Raw genomic sequence first — 16,754 nt, forward strand, 5'->3', positions numbered from 1 at the left:
AGGAGGGACAGGAGAAGCACTGCCAGAGCCCTGCAAAATGACCACCAGCAGGCCACAAATATGCATGTGGCTGTTCAAACAGTCAGAAACATACTCCATGAGGGTATTATGAGGGCCCAATGTCCACAGGTGGGGGTTGTGCTTACAGCCCAACATCGTGTGGGACGTTTGGCATTTGCCAGAGAACACCAAGATTGGCAAATTCACCACTGGTGCCCTGTGCTCTTCACAATGAAAGCAGGTTCACACTGAGCACATGTGACAGACATGACAGGGTCTAGAGACGCCGTGGAGAACGTTTTGCTGCCTGCAACATCCTCCAGCATGACCGATTTGGCATTGGGTCAGTAATGGTGTTTGGTGGCATTTCTTTAGGGGGCCGCACAGCCCTCCATGTACTCACCAGAGGTAGCCTGACTGCCATTAAGTACTGAGATGAGATCCTCAGACCCCTTGTGAAACCATATGCTGGTGTGGTTGGCCCTGGGTTCCTCCTAATGCATGACAATGCTAGACCTCATGTGGCTGGAGTGTGTCAACCGTTCCTGCAAGACAAAGGCATTGATGCTATGGACTGGCTCGCCCATTCCCCAGACCTGAATCCAATTGAGCACATCTGCGACATCATGTCTCACTCCATCCACCAACACCACGTTGCACCACAGACTGTCCAGGAGTTAGGGGATGCTTTAGTCCAGGTGTGGGAGGAGATCCCTCAAGAGACCATTCGCTACCTCATCAGGAACATCCCCAGGCATTGTGGGGAGGTCATACAGGCACGTGGAGGCCTCACACACTACTGAGCCTCATTTTGACTTGTTTTAAGGTCATTACATCAAAGTTGGATCAACCTGTAGTGTTTTTTTCCACTTTAATTTTGAGCATAACTCCAAATCCATACCTCCATGGGTTGCTAAATTTGATTTCCATTGATAATTTTTGTGTGGTTTTGTTGTCAGCACATTGTAATGGACAAAGTAATAAGTATATTTCATTCATTCAGATCTACGATGTCTTATTTTTGTGTTCCCTTTATTTTTTTGAGCAGTGTATATATGTATATATATATCTCCTCTCCCTCTCCCTCCCACCAATGTCAGCAAGCCACGTCAGTCAGAACACACACACACACACACAAATCTGAATAGTATAAGAGGTATATGTTACATATCTAATTCTCTTATTGCCTTCCCAATGTCTATTAGCCTGTATCACATATTTAAAGGAAATTTATTTTACTTTCAATTGAAGTCTATGCTCTTAAAGAAATAAACATGCATGCAAATTAAGAATTAAGATACTTTACTATAATGCATAAACTGTAGGATTTATTAACTCTTACGAAGTCTAATATAGTAGAATAATACTTCTGGCTTAATAAGCCTTACTCTTTTTTGTGTGAGAGAAGCAATAAAATAAAATGTTTTGATCTAGTTGACATTTCAAAACAATAATTATGGTTTACAATTAGTTAATTGCTTTGGCTTATGAAGAGTAAACCACTGGTTTATAATTGACGAAACATCAAACATTCTTAATGGTGATATTTCACCTTCTTGCCTTTGGTTTTTTTTAATGCTTGTTTTGCAAGTCTTTTGAAAATATCATTGTGGAAGGAATTCCTTGTTTTCATAAATTTGGGGCATGAAATCATAGCCAACATAATGACTATTTCTGTAGGTCATCCATAATTATATGTGTAGGCCTTCTTTCTTCCTTTGTTCTGCATTTTTACATTTTGCCTTTAATGAATCACACTTTCTAAGAAGGTGTTTTCTTAATTACCTTAGTCTAACAAGCTCTGTATGTGTATTTGTTGTCTTATCTCCAGAAATACATGCATATGCTCTGAATCACTCACCCATTTTTTTAACTTTAGGAATTATACAGAAAATGTTGACTCATTGGGGAAGAAATGTGGGTGAATGAACCACAGTGTGCTAGTTAGTGTGAGGGGGATACATATAGTGCAACAGTGAAAAAGCTAGTCTAAATCTTGTACAGAAATATTTTTGTAGAGGACTAATCTGTTAAGTGCATGTTTCTTACAAGTCAAATAGCACATTGTTGGACAGAATCTTAAGCATATATCTGAATTTAACTTTTCTCTAAATTTTCGATGTAAGACTAATTAGGCAGCAATCTACAAATTCTGGCCATCATATCCAACCTGTTTGTCTTGGAATTATGGGAGCTTTGATGTGCCTGAAGTAAAATAAAGTTGAGGAAAGAGTTTAAACACTTAAACCTTGCACTTTGTTTAGGCAGCTTACATTCTCATGCACTTCTGTGACAGTCTATTTGCTGTCTAATCTTTTTTCCCCTGCATTGTATTGTATTTACAGCTGATGGAGCTATACCAGCTAGGCACCTATCCTAGATAAACTCCTACTTTTGGCTTATATCATTTCCTTTTTTCCCCTGCTTGTTGCCTTTGGAGCCACTATGTAGCTAGATTAAGCTTAAAATAGAAATCTTTCTGATTTTTGAAGCATTGATTTCTACTGAAATTTACAAATTAAAAAAATAAGGTTTTGCATCTTGTTAGCTTATTACTCATTGCACTAATCAGAAAAAGAGCAAGATTAAGAAACTGTAATTAGGAGAAAGAAAATGTTTCTAAATTCTGCAGGTGCAATTAGAACTAAATCTAAAGCTGTAAAAATTAGCAATTGCTGGTTTGGCATTTGAAGATTTCTTACCGATTTCCTGAAGAAACTTACTGTGCCATTTTGATTACACTACAAAAATCTTTTCTTTAATCACGTTTATTTATTTATTGGCCTTTATGTTTTCAAATTTCCGTATGCATATAAACATAGCATAATATAGAAGTTCATGAAAGTTCATGGATGTTCACAATCTTTTGTTTTAGCTAAATTTGAAAGTTCTGGAAAAATACAATCCTTGCTGCGTGATGAATTGTTTGCCCTTTAGGTAGATAGAGAAAAAATGCTTTTGTTTGAAATCAATATAAATGTTTATTAGCTTGAAAAGAATTGGTCTAATCATGCTGCTAAAGATCAGCTCAGGCCTACATATTGTCACACTTAAGTCTTTGCTTAAATTGATTTTTAAATTGTTATTTGAAACTACCACATCAACAACAAACATTAAATTACATGTAATGTAAGGAAAAAGGTTGTTATATTCATAGTTATAATATAGATAGAATTGGAGAATAATTCACTCCTTCCCTAGGGAGTTGGAGGTGCGTCATATTTTCACCTAATCTTACTAACTTATTTATGCATTTGAAATGGAGTAGACTTGCTGTAATATAAATTGCAGGTCGGTACATAAATATAGTTCAGGTCACATTTCATCTAGGTGATCACCAGAAAACAACTTGATGGCTCATCATTAGCATCACTGATGTTCCATCAGTAATTTTCTCTAGTGTTTTTGTTACATTGAAAAATCAAGCTAGAGTCCTGGCTAGTAGATATGAGAGAGGAAATTGGTGGTTGATGGTCAAGGCATGGAAAAGGTTAGTAAACAGACAAAAGAGAATTTGCTGTACGTGATTTGGGGATGTGGAGAAGAGGGAGAAGACAAACTGGATAGAGATTGCTAATTTGGCTAGTGCGGCCTCTATTGTCTTCCTGTTCACAATCTTTTGGAACTAAAGCAAGAAACATTTAGAAGAAAAGACGCCATTCCCCACGGGTCTTGGGAATATTTGTTCCTAAAAGGAGATACAATTTTGTATTCCTATGTATGATCATTACAGGTGAGAACTCAGAAAACTCTTGAGAGCTAGCAAGAGATTAAAAAAATGAATTAAAGTTATAATTCCTCACTCTATAATTTCCCTTCTTGGTTAAAGACCTTTCATGCCAAAGATTGGATTGAAACGGGTTTCTAAACATTCAAAATGTAAACATGTATGGAATAATCAGTAGCCACTTGCTTTTTGTGCCTTACCTAGAAAAAGGATGTATTCATCCTGAGGATCTTAATTTTTGTATATAGTTCTTTAGGACTGGATTATAAATCTGGGAGTATCTTTGGGAATAAATCCAGCAAAAACTGTTTTTGTGCAATCATTGTTTTGTTATTCCAAATAAATGAAATACCAAACCCAAAGTCAATAGAAGCTAAAAAACCCTGCATTTAAAGCAAGATTGTCCTAATCTTCCTCCTTTTCAGGACCATGTTGGTGCTCTTTGGGAGATAACCATAAAACAGTACAGCATACTCATCTGTTTCCTTGACAACAAGATTTGCCAAAGGCAGTGCAGGATTTTCTCTTCCTATCTTCTTAACCTTTACAAACTAGCTGATTATTTCCGATATTTACTTTAAATGACTAAGATGTGTATCAAGTTAAAAGTATACAATTAATTGAAAAATTAAAGTAATAGTTTACAACATTTCAGTGTATTGATATATTATTGAAAAGTGTAATTAATATTTAAAGCATTTTTTCATCCTGGAACACAAATATCAGAGTCCCAGTTAGCATGTAGATGAAATAAACAAAATAAACTTTTTTCAACTCATCAATTTTGCAAAAAGAAAAGATAATTTTTAATTTTTTTACTTGGATGCATGCAATAAAATTAGCACTTTAATTATTTGTGCTGATTTTATTAAGAATTTTTAAACACCAGCTTCCTTTTTCTTTTCTTTTTTCTATTAAACAAAATACAAGAAATGTATTTGTTGCAAATAAATGGCCTTGCTATGATTAAATAAAGAAAACTTTATTGTTGTCAAGTACATAATAAAATTCAACAGAATAAAATGGGATTATATTCTTAATTCTGTTATGCAATTAAAACACTTAATTTATACTCAAACAATTGTCAAATTAATTCAAACAAAAGAGAAAATTGTAATTATTTTAATAGTTATACTGTTAAAAGAAATATATTTTCTATTTAAGTGCTATTACAATTGTTGGATGCTTAATCTAAGTACACTTTCTATTTCTTAGGAAAGCCACTTGAGTTCCAGAATTCCAGCATTTTTGTGGTGTCTGATATTCCCAACTTGGCCTAATTTGAAGGGGTAGCAATAATGAAGATAGTCATGCTAAGAAACTCTGACTGGTTTCTGAGTATTACTTGGAACTTCCGTGCTTTCCTATTTCAAAGACACTTATTTTATACTTTGTCATTTCCAGAATTTGAACTCCATATGGAAGAATGATAGATTTGATCCATTAATGAAATACTTTAACTTTATAAATATATTTAGATGATTCAGTTTTTACTGATCATTATTTTCATTAGAGGGGGTTTAACCAAAGAATCATTTGGTCTACTATCGTGTTTTCAATAGTAGAAACTGAATCTTGGATGAATTCGCATTCACTTCATAGAAATAGTCATTTTTGCTTAGTTTAATGGGAGGAGGCTTTTTATAGGCATTTGAATTTAACTGACTTTGATTATAATCTCTTTTTAGGTTTTCAGTACCTACTCTGATGAAGAATACGACCGGAGAAATGAAACAGTTGATCCAATATCTTCATCAGCTGAATATGAATTAGAAAAACGTGTGGAAAAATTGGATCTTTTCCCAGTAGACATTGAAAAAGGTATATATTCTGGAATTGCCATAGAGCAGGAGTTGAATGGTTTAATATATTAAGTGCTACTTAGATGTGCCCTTTTAAAAAATTGGCATTTGGATATAAAAATTAGCTGTATATTGCTCCTTGAATCTATAATAAGTAATCCATAATATAATTTATTGACATAATTTCATGAGTTTTTCATTTTTGTGAGAGAGTAAATTCATATGAATTTTAATCCTGTGCTCACAGCCCTTAAAACTCATTGGCTTCAGTGTAATTTTTAAGGAAGCTTAACTAAATGCCTTGAGATACAAGTTGACAAAAAGAATTCAATGTATATACTGTTTACATATGTTTAAATAAAGAGATGGGATATTTGGTTAGTATGCATCCCAAAAAATATAAATTATTAAATGACGATAAGTTAACCACTGAGACAGTAGTGAATCTTTGTTTGTAAAAATGTTGGGCCTTAAGCCCCATGTTTGAATTCCAATTTCTAGGAAGGAAATCAGAAGAATTAAGGTAAGTGCTTTCCACTTTCTGGAAGATAAACAATTTAAAAATGACTGTGCATTAGGAACTTCTCCCTAAATGTATCTACTTGTTCCACTATGTTGTATGGAGTGAGTGTACTATAGGACACTCTCTATAAATAGTTTCATCTAGTAAGACTTAGAAGGAATGTCTTCTCCAGAATTGCCCTTGCCCTGTAAAATAGCTTTCTCCTTGAGATCAAGTAAGGCTCTCATTCTTTTGACCTTTCTGAAAAGCCTTGGTGTGTAAGTCTTCCCCAAAGTATTGGGCCAAAGTAAGGTTGCAACTGTCAGAGCAACGAATAAAAAATGGTACAAGGGATTACTCCAGGACAGTTTCTTCATTGCCAGGCTAAAGCATACATTTGCATAGATATATCCTATGAAAGGTTGTGGGTGTTCACTCTGGCTGTTTTCCTTCATATCAAAGATTCCATGCTGAGCTGTCTCTTTGCTTCTTGGAAAGGCCTTCTCCTTACTTTGTACCACATTTCATCACAATAAGTTCAGATGTAGGCAGGTCTTGTTTTGCATTACTAGGAATTACTTTGGTGTTGGTTCAGTTGTTTTATTTTATGCTTTATTGTGCCATTGTGCGCCACCCAGAGTTTAGTTTATTGTCATTGCACCTCATACAACAAAATCAAATACCATCTTTAGTGCACATCATGACCATGAAAATAAACAGAAACACACATCCTTCACACTCCACACATTGAATTGAAAAACCGACACCACACCAACATTGTACTATACAGTAGAATTCAACAGGTGGCCATGTAAGTCTACTTCAGGGGTCTTCAAACCTGACATCTTTAAGACTTGTGGACTTCAACTTCCAGAATTCTTCTTCCAGTCATGTTAGCTCATGAATTCTAGGAGTTGAAGTCCACAAGTCCTAAAGTTGCCAAGTTTGAAGACCCTTGGTCTACTTTTTTGCCTACATGTATAGATTGACCAATACCAAAGTTCAAAGTTGGTATTGAAAGGGGCAATTAAATGTTTTAAAATGAAGCAGGGAAAGTGTCACCTCTCACACTGTTCCAGTTAAAAACCTGTGAAGTTCCATTTCCAAGAAGTGTGAACATTTATCATCAGAAAAAAGGCAGAGTGTCTCCACAGCAGTTACCACCCCACTTTTTAATATTTGCTTCAATAAATTAAAAACATATGGAGTGATTGATTATTGACAGACAGACCAGATGAAGATATACTATCTGGGGCTTCTAGAGGAAAGGTACAGTATAAATCTAATAAATATATAACAAATACCACAACACTGTCTGTCATCCTAGTAACAATCATTTGCCACTGTGCTCCATTTTTTCATTCTTTTTCCTTCTTCATTTCTTTTATAAGACATATATGCCAACCTTTTATTTTTCTCTATTTTTAAGGGAATAATTTCTCCTATCTCATTTATTGTGCTGCAAACCATTTTTGTAAATTATCTACAGATCTGTAAAAAATACTTTCAATCCTAATATGGTCCTATTATTAAATATATGTATATGTAAGATTATATTAGACAATATTGCCAGAAGATTTTTGCTAAGTCTATAATGCTGGGAAAAGTGGAAAGAAACACAACACAGATGGGTGGATTCAACTACAGCAGCAGTGGGTGTGCTTTTGGAAGAGCTGAAGGACCAAACTGAGACAACTCATTTTAGAGAAAATATTATCAGCATAGTGATCAAGTGTTAACACTAACTTGATGGCACATCTATCTTTCTTTCTTTCTTTCTTTCTTTCTTTCTTTCTTTCTTTCTTTCTTTCTTTCTTTCTTTCTTTCATTCATTCATTTCCAAAGAGATCAGTGGTCATATAGTGAGGAAGATTCTCAAATGCTTGCAAATGATTACTGGGATCTTTGAGATTGCAGAAAAAGAGTCTTAATGATATAGTTGTTTTTGTGTAACCAAAAAATACCTGTACCAGTTTCTACGAAATGAATGTATATTTTGCAATGAGCTAACTTTTCTGAAACAATTCTCATAATGTACAGATATAAATTGGGGTAGTTGGTTGCTGAAACCTGTATTAGAATATTGGATTTTATTGCAAAGGTTTATAGGGTTAAACCAAAAAGTGAGAAATGAAGTAAGTTTGAAAAATTCATGGGTGGAAGATCATCCATTGAATCACTATTGTATCTGTATAAGTATAAACCTAGCACTGATGAAGTGTTTTTTTTCTGGTGAGACTAGTCTATCAGGTAAACCTGGTCTACCCAACTAAGGGAGGGAGCATACTGCTTCCACTCTCACCTTTCAGCCCCAATCTAGGAACCTTCGCAGGCAGTCCCTTTCGCGACAAAGTATTTTTGTATTGAATGTATATTTTACTGACACTGATGATGTTACCGTAATGAAACGTCTGCAAGAAAACCACCAAGCTCAGAAAGCACCACAATTCAATCCTGAGTTACAAATATTTATGTATATTTGTATGTACTTTTATGCACAAAATTTGAAATCAATTAGAAAGTATAGGATTATTCCTAGGGCACTAATTCCTAATTAGCTTCATTCAATTTGTTTTTCAGATGAGCAAGGATTTGGTATTACTATTATTGGAATGGGAATTGGAATAGAAACAGGTTTTGAAAAGCTGGGTATATTTGTAAAAACAATTACAGAAGATGGGCCTGCAGAAAAAGATGGCAGGTAAATATGAATGATCATTGTTTGACGTTTCACTGAAAGTTAAAGTGTATTGTGGTGTACACTTCTACAAATTATAAAATTAATAGAACCTATAAAAATAATAAGTGTGTGTTTTTCATTGAAAGTGAGTATTTATAAATTCTGTGATTTTATTAGTGATTTAATCAAACATCACATTTGGTTTTATTTTGACCTTTCATGCTGAAAATTAAATCATATTGAAGTGTAAACATCTAAAAATTAAACATATTTGAGTGTCTTAACTTTCATCACATATTTTTTTTAAACTTACATCAACATGACATCAACCAGCCAACATTGGTCAGAAGGCAACTCTTTGAAGAGTTGTTATTTTAATGTCACAGAAAATCTACTTTTGAATATACAGTAAACTGAAATAAGCAATGAGAACCATTGAGGAAAAGCATTTAGTTCGTTTTATCCTAAAGTTACTGTACATCTGTAGGCAAACTGAAACTATGATTAGTTACTTCTAATTGAATCCATGGGATAAAATTTGGAGATCAAAAAATAAATCATATAAATGGAGAAATTCAAGATAAAATAAAGAATGAACATTGATGGAACACAAGTTAATTATAAAAAGTATAAGGGAAACCTATTATCAAACACAAAATAGTGTACTGATGCTATGTTCAGAGTATCGAAGGTTTGGATATAAACAAATCACAAAGAATTAATTAAATAGTCTAAAAATGTAGAAAGGATAACATGCCAAGACTTAGCATGTCATTTGGAAAACTATTCAGACAATTGATATCAGTTGCCAACAATTTTTCCCATTGAGTAAGAACACAAAGCTCTTGTATTACATACAAGAATTTATACAAAGATTCAGTTTGGACATTCAGTCTGAAGCCAAGTTGATCAAATATTTGAAATGATTTGCCTTCCAAAGAAGATCAGTGATTTGGATTAAGTTTGAAAAAAAAAATCAACATGCCAACTATTAACATTAATTTCATTCATTCATGAATTGAATGCATATAGACAAATACAAAGCTAACTGCAGAAAAAAAGAAAGTATGATCATCAGAGATTCTGATGCATCTGTTCATTATTAGAATAGCACAGGTAATCAGTGAAACATAAATTGAAGACAGAGACAGAAAAATGATTTTGTATCCTAGTTATTATATGGTTTTAATTCTATATCTGGAACAAGAAGGGCTCTAGGGACAATATGAGTAAATCGAAACCATAATGAGTTACAGGTTAATATCTTTGGGTCCATCTGGTGAGGACCATGAGGTATGGAAGGCTGTGATTTTTGAATATAAGAGGAGTAAATGTTAAAGAATAGATATAACAAGTGAAATGAAAGAAAAATAAGAAATATTGTTTATGGAACTAAGAGAATAATTTACTGGATTTTAAAGGATAAGGAAATTGCTAGGCTATTTTTTCCAACTAAGCAAGTAAATATGTGGCAATAATGATGATACCTCATCAGTGTCTTACTAATCTGAGAGATCAACTGACAATATATTTAGCAACCATTAGGCGATTGAAAATTCAAGTGCTGACTGTCTACCTTCTCAGAAGAATTTGACACCCCAGTAGACTGGAATCATGGGAGCAATAAACCCGGACAATAACAGCTTTGAAATGCTTTTATATATCTTTTATATATCTAGTATGTTTCCAAATGAAATATTATATTTAGTAAATGCAGTTACAAGGAATAAAAGTAGTGTCCAGTTTACCAGCTCTGCAACACTCCTATGGGTAGACTTTGGAAAGGGTAAGTAGATTGCAGTTTTTCTTCCAACTATGAATTGTTACTGTACATGCAAATAGCATGAAATACCATTAGGGTATTTGGAGAAGTCTTCATGTCACCCCTATCCAGGCCTCATTCTCTATTTTGAAAATGGCCTGTACTGGATAGAAAAGTATAGTTCAGTGAAGTTATAAGCTCTCTATTAATGGCTCAAAATGCTATCTCTACATGTAGTTGTATATGCATCTTTAAAGGGAATCTTCACTGGATTGACACAGTGAAATGGATTGTGTTGTGGGTGAATATTTTATATGGAACAGTACTATACCTATTAGGATGATGGCCTTTTGGGAGTTGCTTCCAGTGTGGAATGAGAGTCTGGTGCTCTCCAAAAGTGAGGAGAGCTGCTGCAGCCTTTGAAAATCAGTTGGAAGTTGATTTCTGCTTGCCTTTTATCTCCCCAGATTAAAGGGAGATCTAGAGAGCCACATGGACTCTGGACAGCAGTTCCTTCTAACTAACTGCCGAAATGGAAAAGTTTCTGCAGCCCGATTGAAAGTTGAGCTGCGAGGAGCTGAGATTTTAAGTTCTAACACTCCCCATCTCTTAGCCACTTAAATAAATAATCAATTACCAACTGAAGAGATAATCCCTTTTGCAGGAACGACTCCTTGATACAAAAGGTTTCAATGGATAAGGAAATACTATTTTTGCTCCAGTTTTATTTTTATTTTTGAAGAAAATGCTTTGATACAATTTGTTAGTAAGCTAAATAGAAAATCCAGGCATCAGAATTTCTGTTAATTATTTTTATAACAACTATAGTAGTACTATTATATATTCAAAAGCGGTAAGGTTCAACACTGCTGATTAATGAAGATAGAGATGGCTAAGTTAACCCCTTTGTTTAGGGAAAAACACAACCTACACTGCTCAAAAAAATAAAGGGAACACTTAAACAACACAATGTAACTCTAAGTCAATTACAGTTCTGTGAAATCAAACTGTCCACTTAGATAGCAACACTGATTGACAATCAATTTCACATGCTGTTGTGCAAATGGAATAGACAACAGGTGGAAAGCATAGGCAGTTAGCAAGACACCTCCAATAAAGGAGTGGTTCTGCAGGTGGTGACCACAGACCCTTTCTCAGTTCCTATGCTTTCTGGCTGATGGTTTGCTCACTTTTGAATGCTAGTGGTGCTTTCACCCTAGTGCTAGCATGAGACGGAGTCTACAACCCACACAAGTGGCTCAGGTAGTGCAGCTCATCCAGGATGGCACATCAATGCGAGCTGTGGCAAGAAGGTTTGTTGTGTCTGCCAGTGTAGTGTCCAGAGCATGGAGGCGCTACCAGGAGACAGGCCAGTACATCAGGAGATCTGGAGGAGGCTGTAGGAGGGCAACAACCCAGCATCAGGATTGCTACCTCCGCTTTTGTGCAAGGAGGGACAGGAGAAGCACTGCTAGAGCCCTGCAAAATGACCACCAGCAGGCCACAAATATGCATGTGGCTGCTTAAACAGTCAGAAACATACTCCATGAGGGTATTATGAGGGCCCAACGTCCACAGGTGGGGGTTGTGCTTACAGCCCAACACCGTGCGGGACGTTTGGCATTTGCCAGAGAACACCAAGATTGGCAAATTCGCCACTGGTGCCCTGTGCTCTTCACAGATGAAAGCAGGTTCATACTGAGCACATGTGACAGACGTGACAGGGTCTGGAGATGCCGTGGAGAACGTTCTGCTGCCTGCAGCATCCTCAGCATGACCGGTTTGGCATTGGGTCAGTAATGGTGTTTGGTGGCATTTCTTTAGGGGGCCGCACAGCCCTCCATGTGCTCACCAGAGGTAGCCTGACTGCCATTAAGTACTGAGAATGAGATCCTCAGATCCCTTGTGAGACCATATGCTGGTGTGGTTGGCCCTGGGTTCCTCCTAATGCATGACAATGCTAGACCTCATGTGGCTGGAATGTGTCAGCAGTTCTTGCAAGATGAAGGCATTGATGCTATGGGCTGGCCCGCCCATTCCCCAGACCTGAATCCAATTGAGCACATCTGGGACATCATGTCTCATTCCATCCACCAACACCACATTGCACCACAGACTGTCCAGGAGTTGGGGAATGATTTAGTCCAGGTGTGGGAGGAGATCCCTTAGGAGACCATCTGCCACCTCATCAGGAACATCCCCAGGCATTGTAGGGAGGTCATACAGGCACATGGAGGCCACACACACTACTGAGGTTCATTTTGACTTGTTTTAAGGACATTACATCAAAGTTGGATCAGCCTGTAGTTTTTTTTTCCACTTTAATTTTGAGCATAACTCCAAATCCAGACTTCCATGGGTTGCTAAATTTGATTTCCATTGATAATTTTTGTGTGATTTTGTTGTCAGCACATTCAACTATGTAATTAACAAAGTATTTAATATTTCATTCAGATATAGGATGTCTTATTTTTGTGTTCCCTTTATTTTTTTGAGCAGTGTATATTTATGATTGAATGAAAACTTATAGACTTTTTCTATGAAATAGGAAAAAATCACCTACAATTTGTGGTTTTGATGATAAAAAATGAATGATATAAAAAAGGATTTTTGGAATCATCAAACAAGAAATATTTTTGTAAATATACTTAAATTTGACGCAAAAGAAATAGGAACTATTTTTTTCTTTTAGCACTTTTACTTTTCTTTTTTTACTGCTGTATTTATTAGCTTGTTAGTTTTTAGTTGTTTTGTAAAACTTGAATAAATAGAAAAAAAATGTAGTTCAAACCGCAGAGTAATGGCTTAACTCAAAAATTAATTTTTTAGTGTTGTAGACCTGATTTTATAATTTTTACATGGAATATTTAAACTATTCAACTGAAAAACCTCTGATTCTCTAAATATATTTCCCTTTCTGATGAGAGAAAAATAGCTTCTTATTTATAGATATTTATGAAAATCCTGTTATATGAAGGAGGCTGTGTCAATCCTCCCTACTTATTTCAAAAAATGAGTCATAAATGAGAGGGAGTCAGTGGCAAGCAAAAAATGCAGCATTGAAAAGTCTCTGAAATTTAATACTTAAAGACAAAAAAACAGGCAACTTTTTCAACCAGTTAGCATATTTGGCATTTTGGGAGGATATTGTGGATGTTGTCACACAGTGGCTATCACAAAGGAGTTGCATGTTCGTAGAATAGTTGTTAAGGAGACGGAAAAAATACATATTCTTCCTCAATAGTTCTCTAGAAGGTACATCCTAATGTCCCACCTATTGTTATGATCTTGATGGTGAAATAATTGTCAGGTAAAGAGGACCAAAATAAGTTACTCAGGATATAAATAATCCTGGCCCCAGCAGGTCTAGAGAGATAACATTAGACCCCAATTCTTGTGACTCTCACAGTGGTAATTCAGACTTTGAACCAGCGTTTTAGCTACCCAAACAAAAGGAATAATGACATCTTTGCAGAATTAAGAGATAGGGAAAGGTGGATTGCTTAGTTACAAAGAGAAGGACCTGGTCAAGCAGTTATATTTGGGAATAGCCTAATGCTGCAAATCAGAATTAATAATAGCCTTTAGTTTTCAAGAATAGCCTAAGAGCTCTAGGTTTCACCATTGTGCCATCCCAAGTTTGAACAAAACTCTTCAACCGTTTCATCTTACATCCCTTATTGTAGGCTTTTCTGAAGTTTTTCTGGGGACATCAATCTCTAATTCAATCTCGAGTCTAACAATTAAGAGAATGAATGTACATAAAATTGGAGAAAAGTGGGAATCTAGAGCAGGGCTGTCAAGCTGATGGCCCTCATGACCCAAACTGAGATGCGTAATGTGTTAGCCACGCCCATCCCCAGTTTAGCAAAGGGTGAAAAAGTCTGATATGTCATGTGATTATGCAAGTTTTACACGTCTGGTCCAGAGGTTCAGTCAAATTGCTCCAAGCCAGCCCCAGTTTAGGCGCTACAAAACCATAAATATTTTATTTGGTCTGAGTTTGGTATATACAGACATGGCAACATCATTTTATCTGCTATCTCTACAGCTTCTAGAAGGCGGCTTGTTCTTTCCCCATGAAATTTCATACGAATTTCATACGAAATCACAATCACAAAAAAATTCTTGGTGGCTCATAAACCCCAAAAGACATAGGTCACTGAAGTGTCAGCCTCTTGGCCTTTTTAGTGCTTTCTTTTCCCACTCAACTGTTATTAATGTCTCAACACATTATACAAAAAACAAAAACAAAATAGCAATGAATCAACTAGAAGGTGTTCAGATATCTCCACCTGCCATACCATCTGGGTTTTGTGTGTGTACATTGAGTTGCATTTAGCAGAAAAGTTTACTGGGTACGAATAAAATGTTGTTTGTTTCAAGAGCCAAGTTTTATGAGATACTGGCTGTGTTATAATTTGATTCTATTTAAATGCAAACATAAAAAAAAACAGAAGGCAACTGAATGATGAAAAATTGTTGAGCCTTAGTACTGTGCAATATTCTGCTTCTTTTTCCCCACTTGTGCTTTTATTCCAGTGAGTATACATTTTTCGTTGTTTATAGTTATTGGTTCAAAATTTACACAGTTGTACTTATAAACTTGTCACGGTACCTGTTGTTGAATTGTTTACCTTGATTTAAGTAAAGAATTAGTGCAAAAACATTTGACCTAAGTTTCAAAAGAGGTTTCAGCAGTAGATTCAGCAGTGGCCAACCTACTTTATATTTCATTATGCAGATTATAAAAATGTTATGCATTTCTTTACATGTCTGTTATTTTTATTTTTTTCTTAAGGATCCGGTTAAATGACCAAATCATAGAAGTAGACGGAATCAATATGGTTGGTGTCTCACAAGATTTTGCTTCGACAATTCTTAGACGTTCCAAAGGAAGAGTCAGGTAACATTTTCTAGGAAATCCTGGAAAAGAAATGTTAAATTTAATGCAACTATGTCACTGTGCAGTAACACAAATAGCATAATCCAAATAAATGGAGTGAAAACAATTAACATTTTCAAAAAGCCCTTTGCTTTAATATATCTATACTTAATGTAAGTATATTAAATATTATTCTACTGGTTGTTACCTCACAGTGTGAAACAGATGGCCCTTGCTTAATAACCACTCTTTAAGCACTGTTTAAACTTATGACAGTAAGGTAGACCATCACACCGTCTTTCTGCCCATCACAGCCTCCCTGCAGTAACATGACCACAATCCAGACATTCGGCAACTGGCTTGAAATTATGATTTGCACTCTCTCATATTGTGAAGATGGATAATGCGTGTTGTCTTTTTCACTTAGTCATCTGTGTGAATTTTTAATTCCCCTGCAGTGTCCGTTTCTAAGCATTTGACTTTCCTTGGTTAGAAGAGTAAGGATTTCTATTACTTTTAAAAATTTTCCTTTTAAAAAATTAGACATACATGTAGTCCTTGATTTATGACCACAATTGAGCCCAAAATTTCCATTGCTTAGTGAGACAGTTGTCAAGTTGCCCCATTTTACAATCTTCCTCATCACAGTTAAGCAAATCACTACATATATTAAATTAGTAATATGATTATAAAGTGAATCTGGTTTCCCCATTGACTTTGTTTGTCAGAAGATTGCAGAAGGCTACCATTACTCTTTATGTCACAACATTATATGTTTGTGTGACATGTTTATTATTAGAGGTGCAGTGGTTAGAATGCAGTACTGCATGCTACTTCTGCTGATCACTGGCTGCCAGCAGTTTGGCAGTTTGATCCTGATCAGCTCAAGGTTGACTCAGCCTTCCATCCTTCTGAGGTGGGTAAAATGAGGACCCAGATTGTTGGGGGCAATAGGCTGACTCTGTAAACTGCTTAGAGAAGGCTGTAAAGCACTATGAAATGTTATATGAGTCTGACCATTTGAAGTTATAACAGACACCCAACGTTACTTACGATCTAGTTTTGAAGTTTCCATGTTGCTGCCCCCCCATCTGCAGTCATGTGACAACATTTGGGGGCTATGCAACCAGCTCCCAAATGTTATGGCCGTTTGTGGCAGTCACCCTGACTACAATTTATGATGGTTTTGCTGAAAACTGGCAAACACCCCCCAATATTTCATAGTGAAAAATTGCTTTCCTTTACAACCTGGTTTAATGATTGCCACACAAAAAAAGAGAATAAAATTGGTCCTGCTAAATGACATAATTGCCAGGCTTAGTTATGGTCATAACTTGAGGATTACGTTTACTGTGTAAAAACAGTTTTCTAATTTTGATGGGCATGCAAACAACCT

General features: G+C 35.6%; 1 protein-coding gene across 1 annotated transcript in view; it reads left to right on the forward strand.

Moving 5' to 3' along the window:
* PPP1R9A (protein phosphatase 1 regulatory subunit 9A) overlaps positions 1-16,754 on the forward strand; it is a 110,851-nt gene that overhangs the window by 32,438 nt on the left and 61,659 nt on the right. Inside the window, exons 3-5 of the mRNA XM_087917954.1 lie at positions 5,416-5,548; positions 8,612-8,732; positions 15,275-15,379. Of these exons, the coding sequence (XP_087774080.1) occupies positions 5,416-5,548; positions 8,612-8,732; positions 15,275-15,379 (359 nt within the window). The remainder of the gene's footprint in view (positions 1-5,415; positions 5,549-8,611; positions 8,733-15,274; positions 15,380-16,754) is intronic.

The sequence above is a fragment of the Pseudonaja textilis genome, chromosome Z, assembly GCF_049901715.1.
Source record: "Pseudonaja textilis isolate UNSWEBS1 chromosome Z, rPseTex1.2, whole genome shotgun sequence".
NCBI classification, from domain to species: Eukaryota; Metazoa; Chordata; class Lepidosauria; order Squamata; family Elapidae; genus Pseudonaja; species Pseudonaja textilis.